The sequence below is a fragment of the Chrysochloris asiatica genome, unplaced genomic scaffold (assembly GCF_000296735.1).
Source record: "Chrysochloris asiatica unplaced genomic scaffold, ChrAsi1.0 scaffold00171, whole genome shotgun sequence".
NCBI classification, from domain to species: domain Eukaryota; kingdom Metazoa; phylum Chordata; class Mammalia; order Afrosoricida; family Chrysochloridae; genus Chrysochloris; species Chrysochloris asiatica.
The window spans coordinates 6,286,921-6,304,825 of NW_006408689.1; the positions used below are offsets into that span (position 1 = coordinate 6,286,921).

At 38.8% G+C, this 17,905-nt stretch overlaps 1 protein-coding gene across 3 annotated transcripts in view; it reads right to left on the minus strand.

Moving 5' to 3' along the window:
* The window catches only part of SNCAIP (synuclein, alpha interacting protein), a 120,587-nt gene that overhangs the window by 58,572 nt on the left and 44,110 nt on the right, over positions 1-17,905 (minus strand). For 2 of the 3 annotated variants that reach the window (XM_006871635.1, XM_006871636.1), the window contains exons 3-4: positions 10,591-11,456; positions 7,656-7,835 (exon numbers count right to left, since the gene is read on the minus strand). The exons of the other annotated variant lie outside the window; for it this stretch is intronic. In XM_006871635.1, the coding sequence (XP_006871697.1) occupies positions 7,656-7,835; positions 10,591-11,456 (1,046 nt within the window). The remainder of the gene's footprint in view (positions 1-7,655; positions 7,836-10,590; positions 11,457-17,905) is intronic. 3 annotated transcript variants of the gene reach the window in all.

Below are 17,905 nucleotides of genomic sequence, written 5' to 3' on the forward strand. Positions count from 1 at the left end.
CTGACAACATGTCCCATGCATGAGAAAGGAAATCTCACCATCTTGGCTTCTAAGAAGCATTGTGCCTGTAATTCTTCTAGCACAGATCTGTCTGTTCTTCTAGCAGTTCCTGGTACTTTCAATATTGTTCTCCAATACCATAACTCAAATGTATCAATTATTTTAAGGTTCTCTTCCTTATTCACTCTCCAACTTCCACATGCATATGAAGCTATTGGAAACACCATGGCTTGGATCAGGAACATATTGGTCCACAAACTGTTATCTTTGTTGTTGAACACCTTAAAGAGGTTTTGTGCAGCAGATTAGTCTAATGCAATACATCATTTGATTTCTTAACTACTGCTTCCATGAGTGTTGATAGTGGATTCAAGCAAAATGAAGCTTTTGACAACTTCAGTTTCTTCTCCATTTATCATGATGTTATTTATTGGTCCAGTGGTGAAGATCTCTGTTTTCTTTAAATACACATTTACAGCCATAAATTGCCTTCAAAGCTCAGATTTTTAACTGTTAAATTTTATTTTCATTCATCTTATTTTTTTTTCTAATTTGTTTTGTGATTTCTTTGTTGACCAATTGGTTATATAGGAGAATGTTGTTTAATTTCCATCTATTTAGTCATTTCTCTAGTCTCCTTCTGTATTGACTTCTAGTTGCCTTCTATTGTAGTTAGAGAAAATACTTTGCATGGTTTCAGCCCTTTAAAATTGATTGAGACTTATTTTATGGTCTAAAATATGATTTAGCCTAGATAATATTCATGTACTTTGAGAAGAACAGGCATTCTGCTGTTATTGGATAGAATGCCTTGAGATATCTGGTAAATCTAGTTAGTTCACGGAGACAACATTTAAAATAAAACAAATATCATTATAAGGAAGGAAATGTGATATAACTATCATGACATTGAAGACAGTATTACTTGCCATAAAAAACACCAAGACAACAAAATGTATTACCTAGTGGGGAATTTTTGCCTGATGAGTCTGGGTCTAGGCATATTTTGTTAAAAAGGAGTATCAGTAAGGTTACATGTTTGAAGTCCTGTTATCACCAGGCCAACAATTTAATCAGAAGGATTGAATAAGCAATGAAAAATGTATAAAGGATATTTCATTCCAATTCTTTTAGCTACTAAAATAATTTCTTGTGCTGGCTCTTTTATAAAAAGATGTCTCTCACCTCCTTTTAGAAATCTGTCTTCCCAATTACTTTGCTTCACTGATCCCTAAGGGTGCTTAATGATGTCCTGAACTCCCAAAGTATCTAGTGTTGGGTCTTCCCAAAAGCAGTCATTAAATTCTGCATCTAACTGGCAAGTATTTATTAAGTTCCCTTTAAGGAGAGCTACTTTTAAGTCTGGATATGACTTTAAACCTCCTTTTCTCAGGTAACCTTTTTATTTGATACACTATCTCTGACTCTGCTTCCTGTCAAGAGATCATATTATCTGAGTAACTACTGCGCATCCTTCCACTTTTGTTTGTCTTTAATGACAATAGGGCTTTCAAAGCAGTGCTTAATGAGATGAAACCCCCAATATTAGTTATTAGTATTTGAAACAAGATCCTAAAATGAAAGAACAATGACTCCTTAGGAATCTCTGAACTTCATCAATTTCCACCAAAATACACTGAATGGGCATAGGCAGGAAAAGTATCAGGGTAGATTTCTAAAGGATGTGGCACTTATTTAAAAATACTTGCATTTGCTGTTATTGTAAATTAAATGAGGATAGACAAAACAAAACAAACTTACATTCTCTCATTCCTCAAATCATAAAGACACATGGAGTATGAAAAACCTGACAACCCAAACCTGCAAAAGCTTTTGCATCCTCTGATTCTGATATATGTTTTTCACTAAGAAGCACAATTAAAAGAATAAAAATATTCTGTTTCAGTCTGCACACTTTATGCATGGTGGCCATACTATGTTGATTGTTGTTGTTGTTAAGTGCCGTCGAGTTGGTTCCGACCCTTAGTGACCCCGTGCAGGGTTTCCGAGGCTATAAATCTTTACAGGAGCAGAAAGCCTCATCTTTCTCCCACGGAGCAGCTGGTAGTTTTAAACTACTGACCTTGAGGTTCGCAGCCTGATTCGTAACCACTATGCTATGTTGATTGGAGTAGTATAAAAATGAATTCACAGTTAATGTACTGTGAGGTGCTGTGGGATGAGCACTGGACCACAAGTGATTCGATGGCACTTAACAACAATACGAGATACGAAGGAGTCCTAGTAGCATAGTGGGATACCACAACGTCTACAGTTTGACTCTACCAGGCAGTCCTTGGTAGAAAGGTGAAGCTTTCTGCTATAATATAAAGCTTCAGAAACCTTATTCAGGGCCACTAAGAATAGTAACTGACTCAATGACACACAACCACTACCGTACCAGATAGGACAGAGCCGAACAGTCCCACAGGTTTCCAAGACTGTAATATTTATGGAAGCAAACTGCCATCCTTCTCCTCCAGAGTAGCTACTAGGTTTGAACTATCAACTTTTCATTTAGCAGCTGAGCACTATAACCACTGCACAAGCAGGGCTCTGTATGCGTTGTTGTTAGATGCCATCCAGTTAGTTCTGACTTACAGCTACTGGGGACTGTTCCCTCCTGATAATATGTCCCAAGTATAAGAAGTCTGGCCATCCTGGCTTCCAAGGAACATTCTGGCTGTACTTCTTCCAGCACAGATTTGTTTGTTCTTTTGGCAGTCCTTGGTACATTTAATATTCTCCTCCAACGCTATAACTCAAGTGTATCAATTCTTCTATGGTCTTCCTTATTCACAGTTCAATTTTCACATGCGTATAAGGAGCTCTGGTAGCGTAGTGGTTACGAATCGGGCTGCGAACCTTAAGGTCAGTGGTTCGAAACTACCAGCTGCTCCGCGGGAGAAAGATGAGGCTTTCTACTCCCGTAAAGATTTACACCCTCGGAAACCCTGTACAGGGTCGCTATGGGTTGGAACCGACTCGACAGCACTTAATAACAACAACAAATGAGGTTATTAAAAATACAATGGCTTGGATTAGGTGCACCTGAGTTCTCAAAGTGACATCTTTTCTCTTCAACACTTTAAAAAGCTCTTGTGCTGCAGATTTGCCTAATGCAAGTTACGCTGTTTGATTTCTTGACTGCTGCTTCTATGAGTGTTGATAGTGGATCCAACGAAAATGAAGTCTTTGACAACCTCAATCTTTTCTTCATTTATATTGATGTTATTTACTGGGCCAGTGGTGAGGATTTTTGTTTTGTTTCCATTGTGGTGCAACCCATATTGAACGCTGTGGTCTTTGATCTTCATCAGTAAGTATTTTTAGTCCCTCTGGTAGCGTAGTGGTTATGAATCAGGCTGCTAATCTCAAGGTCGGCAGTTCAAAACTACCAGCTGTTCCATGGGAGAAAGAAGAGACGTTCTGCTCCCGTAAAGATTTACAGCCTAGGAAACTCTGTGCAGGGTCATTATGAGTCAGAACCGACTCCACAGCATCTAACAACAACAACATTATTCATCAAGAATACATACCTTGTGATGACTAGACCAAAACCTTGTTTTTCCACAGACTCTGTTGAAGGCCTAGATCCTGTACATGTGTTATTAATGAACTTACCTGTCTTACCACCAGACTATCAACTCCTTAAGAAGAGAAACTATGTCTTACTGAAATTTGCATTGCTAGTACATCACACAGTGCAAGCTGAACTCAGTATAGATTGTTGAACTAAGTACAGGCTGTTGTTATTGTTAAGTGCCATTGAGTCAATTCCAACTCAAAGCGACCTGTATGTGGTTTCCTAGGAGTGGCTGGTTGTGATTAGCAGTCCAGTGCTTATCTTACAGCACCACAAGTAGTTCTTGACTTATGATGACGCCATCATTAAGTCAGTTCTGAGGTTAAATTGAATATAGGTGGTCCCCTGGGTTACGAAAGTCAGTTATAGACAACACCTACTTTCCTGTATATAGTTTCCTAGGAGCAGCTGGTGAATTTGAACTGCTGACTTGCGATTAGCAGTCCAGTGTTTACCATACAGCACCACACCAGGAGTTGTTGTTGTTGTTATTAAGTTTTGTCAAGTCGGAACCTGATGTGTAAGACTGGATTATTGCCAAGACTGTAGGACAGCAACATACTTCAAAGCAATGCAGTTAGCTACCATGTTTGAGAGGGGCCGTTAAGGACTGTACTCATAAACTGAGAGCAAGTGAGAGTTGGTTGCTATGCAATGTGTACTCTGCCCTTCTGTAAGAGGGAGATTAAGTTTCTAGGAAGGTTCTCACACTTAATTTTTCCGGTTCTATCTATCTTTTCAGTTCATAGTACCTTTAAAAATTTGGGTCTGTTCTGGTGATGTTTCCTGTTTCCATGACTGAGCCAGGCAAATCTAGTTTGAAACCTTGACAGATTCCTAAAGACACTACTAAGAATGGATTTTATTCATAAACTGGGGACTGGCTGCACCTCATTTTTTTTTTTTTCAGTTCCTGTTACTATTGCCTGTTATTATCAGTATCTTTATAAACCATAATGTTGAATATATGAAAGTGAACATCTAAGAATACCAGCAAATTATACACTGCAATACTGTATGTAGTACTTATTAGTAACAGTAAGATGTATCTCTAAAACATGATTCTAAGTGCAGTTCATCATAACTGGAATATGATGTAGGTCAGCAATCATTCATAATTAAAGAATAATTATCTCTCCTGGGACAACAGATGCTTTATTTTATATTGTTTGGTTAGGTGCTGTCCGGTAGGCCCTGACTCACAGCCACCCTATGCACAACAGAATGAAACACTGCCTAGTCCTGGATCAGCCTCACAATTGTTATGCTCCAGCCCATTGCTACTGCCACTGTGCCAATTCATCTTGTTAGGTGTCTTCCTCTTCTCACTGACCCTGTACTTTAACAAGTATGATATGATATCCTCCTCCAGGGACTGCTATCACCTGATTATATGTCCAAATTATGAAGTCTAGCCATCCTGTCTTCTAAGGAACATTCTGGTTGTACTTCTTCCAACACAGATTTGTTTGTTCTTTGGGCAGTCCATAGTACCTTTAATATTCTTCTCCAACAACATAATTTAAAATGCATCAATTATTCTACTGTATTCCTTATTCATTGTCCAAATTTCATATGCATCTGAAGCTACTGAAAATATCATGGCTTGGGTCAGATGAACCCTAGTTCTCAAAGTGACATCTTTGCTCTTGAACACTTATTCTAAGGAGGTCTTTTGAAGCAGATTTGCCTAATGCAATCTGTCATTTGATTTCTCTATTGCTACTTCTATGAGTGCTGATTGTGGGTCCAGGTAAAATGAAGTATTTGACTATGTCAATGTATCTCCATTTATATAGATGTGATTTATATTGGTCCAGTTGTGAGGATTTTTGTTTTCTTTACATTGAGCTACAACCCATGTTGAAGGTTGTAGTCAATGATCTGTATAAGGAAGTATTTTAAGTCCTCTTCCCTTTCATAGGCAAGATTGTATCATCTGCATAACATAGTTAATGAGTCTTCCTCAAATCCTGGTGTCATGTTCTTTTTCATATAATCCAACATCAATAAGTATTGAGAAAGGATACGGTCCTGCCACACACTATACCTTTTCTGATTTTAAATCATTCAGTGCCCTTTTGTTCTGTTCAAATGCATACCTCTTGGTCTACAGTTTCCTCATGAGAATTCTGGAATACCTACTCTTCACAATGTTATCCATAGCTTGCCATGATCCACACATTCAAAAACCTTTGCACAATCAATAAAGTACAAGTAAACATCTTTTATTTTTTCAATTTATATATAAAAAAGAATGATATTCTATACCATCTTTCAAATCATACCCTACCTTTGAGCAAAATAAAATAAAATAAAGAATATATTTTAGCATATAAAATTTTCTGAATGGTAAATGGACTAAAGATAAAAATTCTAATTTGTGAAAAAGTTAGATGAGGGTTGTTTTTCAAATGCAACATGCCTTTTAAAGAACTCATGAATAAATTTCTATAACTACTAAGTCATCCTACTCATAAGTCCATTTACAAAAATTATGATTGTTTTGGGTTGTTATGCACAGCAAAATATATATGCAGAAGCACAAGCTGTAGTATATTTCACTGAACTTCACTCTAGCTTCTTAATGACTGTATCCTACATTTGTTTACTAAAGGTTTTAAAAGCAATTTCAGTTTAATAGCTAGTCTTTCAGTGATGTGTTTAAATTTTACAGAGGTAGTCACTGCAGTGCTATAAAAGTTCATGTTTTCTTGTCTAAGAGTTTCTAGATTTAAACTCTGTTCCAATCAACACCAATATAAGAGGCCTTTTAAAAATTCATGGAAAAATTCCACTATCATCTAATTCCATTTTTTCATGAGCGTTTTGAAGCCCTCTCTTTTGTGTGGTTTTGACAACATCCTGTGCTTTGTAAGAGCTGGACTCAAACGCAGCCCTGATACTCTAAACAACTCCTGAAATGGCAGACACTTAAATCCCAGAAGTGATCCATGAAAAGTCTACTTGATTATCTGAAATACCCTTGATTACAGTTGGTGTTGCTAAGAGTTGAGTTGCTTCCAACTTATAGCACCTTTGTATAGGATTTTGGAGGTGTGGCTAGTTGGTTTAAACCACCAGCCTTGGGGTTAGCAGTCCAGTGCTTATCCTACAGTGCCATACCAGAACTTGATTACTACCATTCCATAAAATATACCTTTTGATCATTTTTCTTGTTCATTATACTCTACTCACATTAGGGGGAAAAAAAAAGAGTCACTGACAGAACTATATGTGGCTAAGACTCTAAATTACAGCCACTATGAATAACAAAGAACCCTGGTACAGCACTGTGGGATAAAGCATGGGACCACAAGGTAGGTTAGAATCACAAGAGTGTTATTGTTGTTGTTAAGTGCTTTCAAGTCAGTTAGGGTTATGGTTCTGACCCATAGTCACCCTGTATAGGCTTTCCGAGGAGCGACTGGTGAGCTTGAACTGCCAACCTTGCAGTTCAAACAGTTTTGCAGTCTGGTCATTAACCCACAACACCACACCAGGACTCCTCACCAGCTGCTCTTTGGAAACCCTATACAGGGTTGCTATGAGTCAGAATCCACTCACTGGCACTTAACAACTTCACAACAATCAATAACAAAAGTTCTTAGAACCACAACAAATCATTTTCTTTTCTCTTATTAACTGATTTGAAATTTACCCTGATTAGACAATAAATTTAGGAGCTCTGGTAGCATAGTGGTTACAAAAAAAAATTGGGCTGCTAACCTCAGGGTCAGCAGTTCGAAACTACCAGCTGTTCTGCGGGAGAAAGATGAGGCTTTCTGCTCCTGTAAAGATTCACAGCCTCGGAATCCCTGCACAGGGTTGCTATGAGTTGGAACCGACTCCATGGCACTTAACAACAACAACAACAACAACAGACAATAAAGTGGAATACACTCTCAAAATTTCAACACAGTTAATGACTAAAATTATTCCACTCATAAGTGTTAATGTACATTTTACACCTTCTTCTCGCTCCATTCTAACTAATTAATACAATGGGAACATTAAAGAATAGAAATGCAACTTTTAGCTCTATAGGGCCCAGCGCCCACCCAGTCACCTTGATGGCCAGTCCAGCTGGAGTCAACTTTTCAGTATTTCGCTCATTGAGGCAATCTTCTCCCATCAAAGACGTGAGGTGCTGCAGACATTCTGCATGTCCATGGGATGCAGCAATGTGCAACAGATTATTTCCACTTTCGTCATGAATTTTGTCCAGATTGTCCGCCGCTAAATGTGGCTGTACAAATAGTAACAGGAGAAAGCTTTAGTCAATAAATAAATCAGAATGACATGTTGTAGGTCTTTTGCTCTGGTCACTGGGAACAAGAGAATAGATTCCAGAAAAGGAGATCTAACAAGCTATTAATTCTAATGATTTGCTATTACATTTTTTGTATAAACAGTTTGTTGTTGTTGTTGTTGTTAGGTGCCATTGAGTCAGTACCGACTCACAGAGACTGTATGCACAGCAGAATGAAACATGGCCCAACCTCACTATTATTTTAGAACACGAGTTTTCAAGAGACATATATCTTCATATGATGTATAGAGATAGGGCTAGAACCAATGAGCTTGTTCAAATTGGTGGTAAGCTACTGCAATGATATTTATGGTAACTAAACAGGTTGCCTGCATGTGTCCCCTTCTTGATCACTAAGTATGTTTTATCTCTTGTTGTAAATTTGTTAAATCATTAAACAGTCTTAACTATTGACTTTGCTTTAAATTAGAGAATTGACTGACTTCAAATTACATGCTGACTTGCAGACATCCATACTTCCAGAGGTTTTTTAGACACTAATCCCAATACTCATTCCTGGAGGCATCTGGAGGCTACCCAGCCTTTGTTTTTTCTGGTGCCATCAGCTGCTAACTTAAAGGTGCCAATTTGAGCCCACCGAGTGGCCCATGGAAGGAAAGCCTGGTGATCTTCTTGTGTGAAGACGACAACCAAGGAAGCTCTCTAGAACAGTTCTGCCCTGTAATATGTGGAGTCATTATGGATCTATATTGACTCAAAAGTTATGGGTAGTGAGGTTTAGTCACCTGAGTGGGGACGGGTTGAGAGGTACCATTAGGTAAACTGAGAGCTTAACATTTGGGAAATATGAAAATGTAGGAAGAACAGAAGAAAAGAACAAATCAAAGAAAAATAGACCGGAAGAGATGGGAAGAATGGAAAGATGCCATTTAGGAGAAAATAGAAAACATAAAACATTATTTTTTTAATATCATTGTTCAATCATAGTGTCCTATTGAAGTTATGAGAGTTGTGAAAATGGAATAAGTACATAGCATTTATCTAGATATGGTTTTATGCTAACTAGAATCTCTATGGTTTTGGGGGACTTTAATTAACATCATAATATCAGCCCAGGTTTGCTACTGTTTGATCCAAGAGTGGAACCCAGAAAAGAACAATGTAGGCAGATGGACTACTATGTCTGTTTAGCTTTCTCTGAGTCAAAACCTAATACACTTTTCTTACATTATGCTACTCTGTATCTAGAGTGTTTGAAAACGATTCTTCATGTTCCCTAAACATGCAGAGCTTGAACTCTATGTGGGTCAGAGGGTAATCAAGCTCTAGGGTAAGCTTCTATCTACAAATGGTTTTCAGACATTCTGGTCCAAGTCTTCTGAATAATGATCAGGATGAAACAGAAGACCCTCTGTTCACATATCTGGCTGGTTTACCAACAGCAAAGGGCTGACAAATAGCTGAGTGAGAGAATCAGGAATAATTTGAAAAGCAAAAAGAAAGACATTAAGACTTAAGTTGAAGAGAGTGCTTGACTTTTTTTGTTTTTGTTTTAGATTATGTGTCTTTATTCCAGTTGAATTCTTGCAAAGTTAAAATAAAAACAAAACTCCATCTAAAGCCAGTTGTCTTTCTCCACCATGTTAATATTTTATATTTTAAAACTCAAAAAGTCACATCTCCCTGCACAAGAACACCCATACTTGCAAATAGTACCCTCTTGACCTGGCTTTGATAGCTGGATGAGCAGAACTCGACTAGAAGAAAGAAGAGGGAAGAAAACAACAAAAAAAGAGTAACCCACTACAATTTGATGAATTTTACCTATATGTATGGATGTAGTAGCTCAAAAAAGGGAACAAATCTTTACAGCAAAGATCACTCCCACCCCTTCGGTAGGGTTGACAGGGATGGGCAACTTAGATATTGGCTACCCAAAATGGGGGAGGGAGGAGGCTATAAAGGCAAGAAGTGACTGGCTTACAAGCTTTCAAGAGGGAGCCTAGTTCCAGATGGGGTAGGGGTAGGCAAAACATCCACTGAATGATTTCCAATCTGTTGGGGCTGGCTAGCAAAAGGAAATAGGGATAAGACTCTTGTGGTACAATAGTGAATACTTGCCATCAGACTGACTGTGAGGGTTGGAAATGTAGAGGTAGATGTGTTTTGACAAAAGGAGGGGAATGATTGATTTTGCAGCCCAGTGCGGAGGTCCCTGGGACCATCAAGTGACAAGAGCGGAGAGCGTGACCCTACCCAGAGAGGCAGTGACACCAGGGATGGAGACAGAGAGAATGATGTGGACAGATGGAGTGGCTGGGGACACTGGACTCAGGGAAGAGAGGGGCTGTGTGCTGATGGTGGGGGGAACGGGGCTGTGGGGTATACCCTTTGGTTATTTGATGATATATGGAAGGGATTGTGATCATTGCAATGAAACAAAATACGATAGGATGAATGTAAAACTGATGATGTTCTTCCATGTAAGCCCACATAATTCACAATAAAAAGTTAAAAAAAAAAATGTATCTTCTGTCAGGGTGGGTAGCATCTAAAAATAATTATAAAAATTGAATATTCAAAAAAAAGTCACATCTCCCAACTAGAACCATAAGTAAAGATTAAATAGGAACCAGAACAAATGTATCATCACCTTGCTACTGATAAATGGTGTTGATTAAAATGGAGTCTCTAGATTACTAATAAGCATAAAGAATTAGATTATACTCACCAGCAGAGAGATTTGTCCTTCTTTAACAATGTTCAAGATGCTTTTCGCTTTTTTCTGATACTCACTCCTTTCTTCTGGGCCTTGGGAGCTAGTCCAGTTCAAGCCACTGACCTGCTCTTCAGGTTTGGGTTCTACGGAGCCCTGCAGGTAGAAAGCCCTGTGCGGGCAGTCTGGCATCGCCTTCTCAACTTTTCGGTTGTGAGTGTCACTAAAGGTCTTATGTAGGAAGTCCTTATTCTGGTTTTCAGGCTCATACAAGGAGCCACATTTAACCAGAAGGGGTGAGCTCTCCTGCTCTTCAGTGGAAAGCTTGTGCTTGTCCCGGACAACAGATGACGCTTTCTTCAAGTGAGGGCTTTTCACAGGAGAAAGAACACAAAATGGTGTCAGGTTGCAAGGTGAGTTCTCAGCATTTCCTGTAGAACAGACTTTTCCAGAAAGGCCATTGAGAGTTGTACATAAACCCAAAATCCTTTTTTCTGAATTAACCTTTGTAAAGGAGGCAAGCTGTTGACTGGATTTAATGTAAGGCACATCCAGAATCTCATCCATGTCAAGGTCATAATGTTCCAGTTCACCCAGCACTGTGCCAGGCTCGGTGCCTTTACCTGGCAGGCCACCCTCTCCATCTCCAGCGCCCAGTTCCTCAGGGTGGGGGCCTGGCTCAGATGCATCCCCTTTCTGGTACTCCACCTTCTGGTTCTTTTGCTCATCATTTTCATTGTTCTCCAGAGTCTCTGGCTGATGTTTCAGTGGGGAAACTCGCTTCACGGGGCGGAACTTGCTGTACACATCAGCGATTCCTGTGGGCTTTTGTGTGTTTGTAATAAGAGTTGAGACACCACAATTCCAGCTAGAGCTAGAAACTAATTAAAAAAAAAAAAAAAAAAAAAAAAAACATCAAAAGAGAAGAATATTAAAGTGAAATGCTGAGCACACCTTCGCCAGGTAGGCAGATATGGTCAACCCAAGTTACGCTCAAATTAAGCTCCTGTGCAAAGCAATGCATCACAGAGGGCTTACAACCACAAAACGAATGATTCACACTCACCGCTGGAAAACATTTAATAAATAAAATGGGTTAAAACAGGAAAAAAGGCAACTAAAAAAAAACAAACCTAGATGTTTAGGTTTATTCCCTGGATAAATCCATCTCCTTGACAGTATTTTAATACTTAGCTTACTAAATATATGCCCACTCCAACAGAATTAAAAGGTGGTGCTGTAGGTTAAATAAACTTCCATACTAAGTTAGGGAGCTCAGGGACATGTATGTGTGCAAATACCCACCCACCCACCCACACAATCTCATGTACCTTGAGTCCTGGTGTGGCACTGTAGGATAAGCAGTGCTAATCACAATGCCAGGGGTTCAAGCCCATCAGCTTCTCCTTGGAAACCCTATACAGTGTCACTATGAGTCAAAACTGACTTGATGATACTTAACAACAAAAATAATGTATAAGAAGTCCTACATAAAAAAGAAGTAAAGTATTTAATATTGCACAAACTCAAATTGTGACCTATTGGGTGAATTATTAGATGTCCTGTTAGGTGCAATGGAGAAAGAACAGAAATAATTATGTGGTCAGAAGTTGACTGAGCCAGGGAGATAAATACTAGTAGAGATAATCCCATCCTAGACTGGACATCCTAGTCACCTATTGTACAGACGTATCATGATGCCGCCTAGCACATGAAGCAGTAACTAACACTTTATATTAGAACCTGGTCTTTGTCATTTAACACTACTCTCTATTGTTTCGGAAGTTGGAAATAAACAGGAGAAAGCAGCTGTAAAAAGAAAGCGGGGTAAGCTAACTGAGGGTTTTGTTTTTTTTTTTCATTTCTGTGCGAAGTTTAGACAAAGATCATGTGTTGGTTTGAATTTAAATATGTGTCTATATGAGATGGCATGGAAAGTGAAATAACTAGACACATCTAGAGGTGACAGATAAGAACCATGACCTGTCCCAGTTAGCCTCACATGAGAGGCCATCTGCGCCTCCTCTCAGGGACAGGCAAGATGAACACCAGTCTCCTCAGCCATGATGATACTGCTTTTTCTGAGGAACCCTCTTGACAAGCTACCTAATAAAGCAGGACACTTGGAAACCTGCAGGTCAATGATTTATAGATTACTAGTCCCTTTCCAGAGTCCTGGTGTGGCATTGTGGGTTAATACACTGGACTATAAGGTTAGTTTGAACCACAAGGCCAGTGGTTCAAACTTACCAGCCGCTCCTCAGAAACCCTATATAAGGTTGCTACAGGTCAGAACTAACTCAATCACACTTAACAACAAAAACAACAGCAGTCCCTTTCCAGTGTGACACTGTAGGATAATAAGCACTTGACTGTTAACCACAGGTTGGCAATTCAACCCACCTGCTGCTTCTTGGAAACCCTACACACAGTAGCTATGAGTCAGAAATGACTCGACAGCACTTAAGAACACCAACTCCTTTTCCACATAGCTTACAGTATTCCCTACAAAGAGAGTGAGATTTCAGGACGTGCCCTTCCACTAGGGACCTCCTATCCATTCTCCTCTACTGGGACAGCAGCACATGGGAAGTGTTTAACCTGAAAGCATGTATATGAAGGTACCTTTTTGTGTTGTTGGTCAAAGAATTAAAGAACTAATGTGTACTGAGGTCTGAGTGTGACTGTCCCTAGCTACCAATGAAAATGGCATGTGATTTATTAAAAGTTCTCTAAATTTTGACTGTAGGCTAAGCACTGGACTACTAGCTGCAAAGTTGGCTGTTCAAACTCATTAGCTGCTCCTTGAAAATTCTCTACACAATTGTTATGAGTCAGAACTGACTCCATGGTATTTAACAACAAATTTTGACTATTAGTCATTCTTCCTCCTGCTGGGATGTGTCCTAAAGAGATCCAGGAAAGCTTTGGAACTAAGCTAGGTGGTGAGATGGGTGTTCTGAGATGAGCATTACATAACCCTCAATAGTCTCTTTCTTCCCAATAGATAGCAATTTCACACAGGGATTCAGAGGATCAGCATAAACTCTCCACCTCTGAGGCTGTTCTGGTTCTGGCATTTTAGAACCTAAGAACCTAAGAGTTGTGGGGAGAGGACTAGATTCTCTACACTAAAGAAAAGATATACCAAGAATATGTTACAAAAGGAAAGGAAGGTAGTTAGATGCTTTTAGGCTGCTGTTTCTTCCATTTTGTTGGTTCTAGCTCTTTTTTGTAGTGTTTGGCACAGATCAGAAAATGAACAGATGACAGTATGAGGGGGCTTCTAAAAATTCTTGAAAAAAAATGGAATTAAGAGATAATGGAATTTTTCTATGAACATTTAAAAGCCTCCCTTGTAGTTGAATTTCACTTAGCAAAACACATTAAGCCTTTTTTTTTAATGCCCAAAGTATACCATTCTGAGGGATTTACAGCCTCATTTCACAGGGGACAAAAGTCCTGTTAATAAACTCAGAGGGGTGATTATCACCAATAAGACTTGAAGTTCCTGAAGTTATTTATAAAATGTAATTTGCAAAGGCAAAGACTAATTCTACTTGATTCATTATAAATTTAAAAGGTTTTCTATCTTTTATGTGTTTTTATCCATAAAAATGTAAAGCTATGAAAAACGAATGCCTGCCAGGAATTTCTGCCAAGGCTTTCTCTCTTCCTTTCAAGAACACATGGTTACTTACTTACTTAAAACAGCCGAGAGATAGTGATAGTAGAGTTTATAATGTGCAAATATGCCTTTAGTTGTATTCATCAAATGGAAATAATTATATATATTCATAGACATCGCTGAGATACATGCTTATTATTAGGTATGGTTTGCTGATATTTTGTCAACTAGCTTGATTTCTTTGAAACTTCTTGAAAATGTGCATTTTGGGATGCAATATATATTTAAAGGCACATAACTTAGCGGGTCAATACAACGGATGCATTGTACCAATATATTTAGGTATTGTATAAGGTCATGGGTTCAAACGGCTACTCTTTTATGTTGTCTTTATTTACATGTGAAATTTTTTCCAAGTGATACAGGGAAATGGATACCATATGTTTCCCAGCTGTTTTCTTCTGACAAGAGCCATTAAGAACACTCTATGGAAATGAATTCTGTCTGAGTCTTAAGAAAACACTTCTTTCCACAGAATCACTCTAGAAATTGAAGAAGGAGCATCAACATTTAAGCTTGTTGTCCTTTCCTTTACTGAAACCTATGATTCACTGTTTAAGGCTGCAAGTGAAATCTGTGTTTTCTAGTCTGGGTCTTGATTGCAGGGAAAAAAATCAGTTATGAAAAATGGTTTATTTAATGTGTTTTCTTGAGACTGAGCCAATGTATTGTTATTTCATATACTCAGCTGAGAAAAAGGTCAATTTTATGCTATATGTAGAAGACAAAACTCAATTAGTTTATTTACCCTACACTGAGCAAACAATCATTTTAAGCACAACTCAAGAAAAATGTAATCAATGACTGGCAAGAACTTTTATTTCCAATTATATGAGTCTATCAAAATTTTCACTTATACAAGGGGGCTTCAAAAACTTCATGGAAAAATAGAATGAAAAGATAATGGGATTTTTCCATGAACTTTTGAAGTCCCCTTGTACATTTCCTCTAATCTAAGTCATGGTGTGGTGCTGCAGGTTAATATACTGTACTATAAGATCAGTTTGAACCACAACGTCGGTGGTTCAAGCTCACCAGTCGCTCCTTGGAAATCCTATACAGGGTTGCTATGAGTCAGAACCACCTCGAGGCACTTAACAACAACAGATACAGCAGTATGATAGTAGCTTGCTTACAATAACTGGAAATAAAGTTTAGACTAACTAGGCTTACTAGAAAGATCTGAGGCTAAATGTGTTTTCTGGAAATCAAAAATAAGTGCTTCTTCACAGGTTAAAAAAATTAAATGCCTGCTATTTTATTTCTTAATATTATATCAGACTAGGTTTGTCTAAGCTCCATGAGAGCACAGTCTATGTCTAATTTATCTCTCTAACCCTCAAAACACCAGCAAATTGTTTTACATATACAGGTGCTTCATGACAGTTTTGTTACAAGGGTTCTTTTTTAACATTTTACTAAAGTCAACCTATCTATGTCACAAAATTTCTAGAATAGCCATTAGACAAATGGAAATGTATTTGATACCAATTTATAGGGCACATTTTGGGAATCCAGTGGCTCTGTATGATAAGCAATGGACTGTTACCCATAAGGTTGGCATTTTGAGCCCACCAGCTACAAAATCAGTAGAAAGATGAGGCTTCCTTCTTCTGCAAAGATTTAAAGCCTCTGAAACCCTATACAGAGTCGCTAAGAGCCGGAACTGACGCCAAGGCACATGACAACAACAACATAGTACACATTCATCTCTTCTAAACTGCCTAGTATTTGGAATGCCTCTGAACTCCAGTAGTGTATTTCCAATTGCCTGTTGAGCATCCATGCCAAGCCATTAATTCAGGAAGCATTTCATACGGGCCTAGGAAGAGCAAGGACTTGTGACAGGCAGCAATGGTCCAATTCAGGGCAATATCCTTCTCCGCCTTTTACTGGTTTTCCCCCTTTTCCTCCATACCTCAACACAAACAAACTCCACTACCCGAATAGATGATAGCACAGATGGTAGACAGATAAAAGCAAATAATATAAATAGACTTTAAACATAGCACAAGTTGTGGAAATAGAATTTGAATTACTCTGGTCTGGGAAAGTTTAGTTCAGGAGAATGGCTAAGTTCTTTAACACGGTGTATAGCAGTGCTTTCATGCATTTTCTAGTTTACATTCTTGTCTCAGCAGCCCCTCTACTTCCGTCGTAAAATTCAGCTCTTCTGGGCACCTGTGTTACTTCATGGATAACACTTTATAAAAATCAGCATAAATCTAGTTCCTAAAATGATTGATCCAGTCCCCACCTTCTTACTTCTTAATTATTACTGACTTCAGCCACCCACATGACACACATTTTCTCAGACCCTCCCCACCCAGGGCAGTTTTCAAAAGCTAAAAGGACACTATTCTTTGGATTCTCAAACAGGCAGACACACCAGTTACAAGTTTGGGAGTTCACACACTTTCCACTGCTCAATTCTCTAGCTCTTTTGGGCTCCAAATTAACTGGAATGACTCAGAGAATTTAAGAGTATTCTACTTATGAGTATAGATTTATTAACAGCAAAAAGATACAAATTAGTAACATCATAAGGAAGAGACACAGATGAGGCTTGGGAGGGTTCTCAAGAAGTCTCCAAAAGGGCATATCACACTCCCTTTGGCAATCAGGAAGCTCTCTGCCTTCATGATCTAGGTTTTTATTGGCTAGTCCTGCATGTGGCACTGTGGGTTAATGTGCTGGACTGCAAGATTAGTTTGAACTGCAAAGTCAGTGGTTTAAATTCACCAGTAGCTCCTTGGAAACCCTATACAGAGTTGCTATGAGTTAGAATCAAATCGATGGCACTTAACAACAATCATGCATGATAAGGTGAATCAGAACTCTTGAGGCTAGATGATACCTGCTTCCCAGGTGAATCTTATCTGGTCTGGCCAGCCCCCACTTACCAGCACAGAACATCAGGTATGGACTGAAAGTCCCAGATAAAGGTACTCCAATTAGTTTTTGTTGTTATGGGCCATGGAGTCAGTTCCAAATCATAGCAACCCTGCACAGGGTTTCCGAGGCTGGAAATCTTTATGGGAGCAGAAAGCCTCATCTTTCTCCTGCGGCCCAATTCGTAACCACTACACTACTGGAGTTCCTTATTATACCAAGGATTATTTGCCCAGAGCCAAGAACAAGCAAGGGTCACTTTACTTTCAGTAAAGAGGAGTTCTGTACTCTACACCTAAAATGTCTTTGCTGCTTTCTTTATCTGATGCTCAGACTATCGTCAAGATTTAACTAAGGTTAATCTGACTTTCTCAGGGAATAGCTGCTCCTGCTTCTCAGTACCCTGATAATACTTACACGGACCTAGAGTTGGGATGTGCTGAAGCTCTATTGTGACTACGTACTACTGCATCTGTCTCAGTTGCTCTTCTGAGAGCGTCTCAAGGACAAAGATTGTTCATGGATCTTCTTGAGTTTATAACCAGTGCTTTGTCTAGTAGAGCATCTGGAACACATTGGGCATCAGTGACTAAATCTTTGAATGAAGGAAGGAAGGACCAAAGATGCATAATACAGTAAATATTTATATATGAGTCTTGTCACATGGGTTATTCTTACTATTTTTTTTAGTACACTAACAGTGTTGGAAAAGTACAGCCAGAATTTGTTGTTGTCAGGTGCCATCGAGTC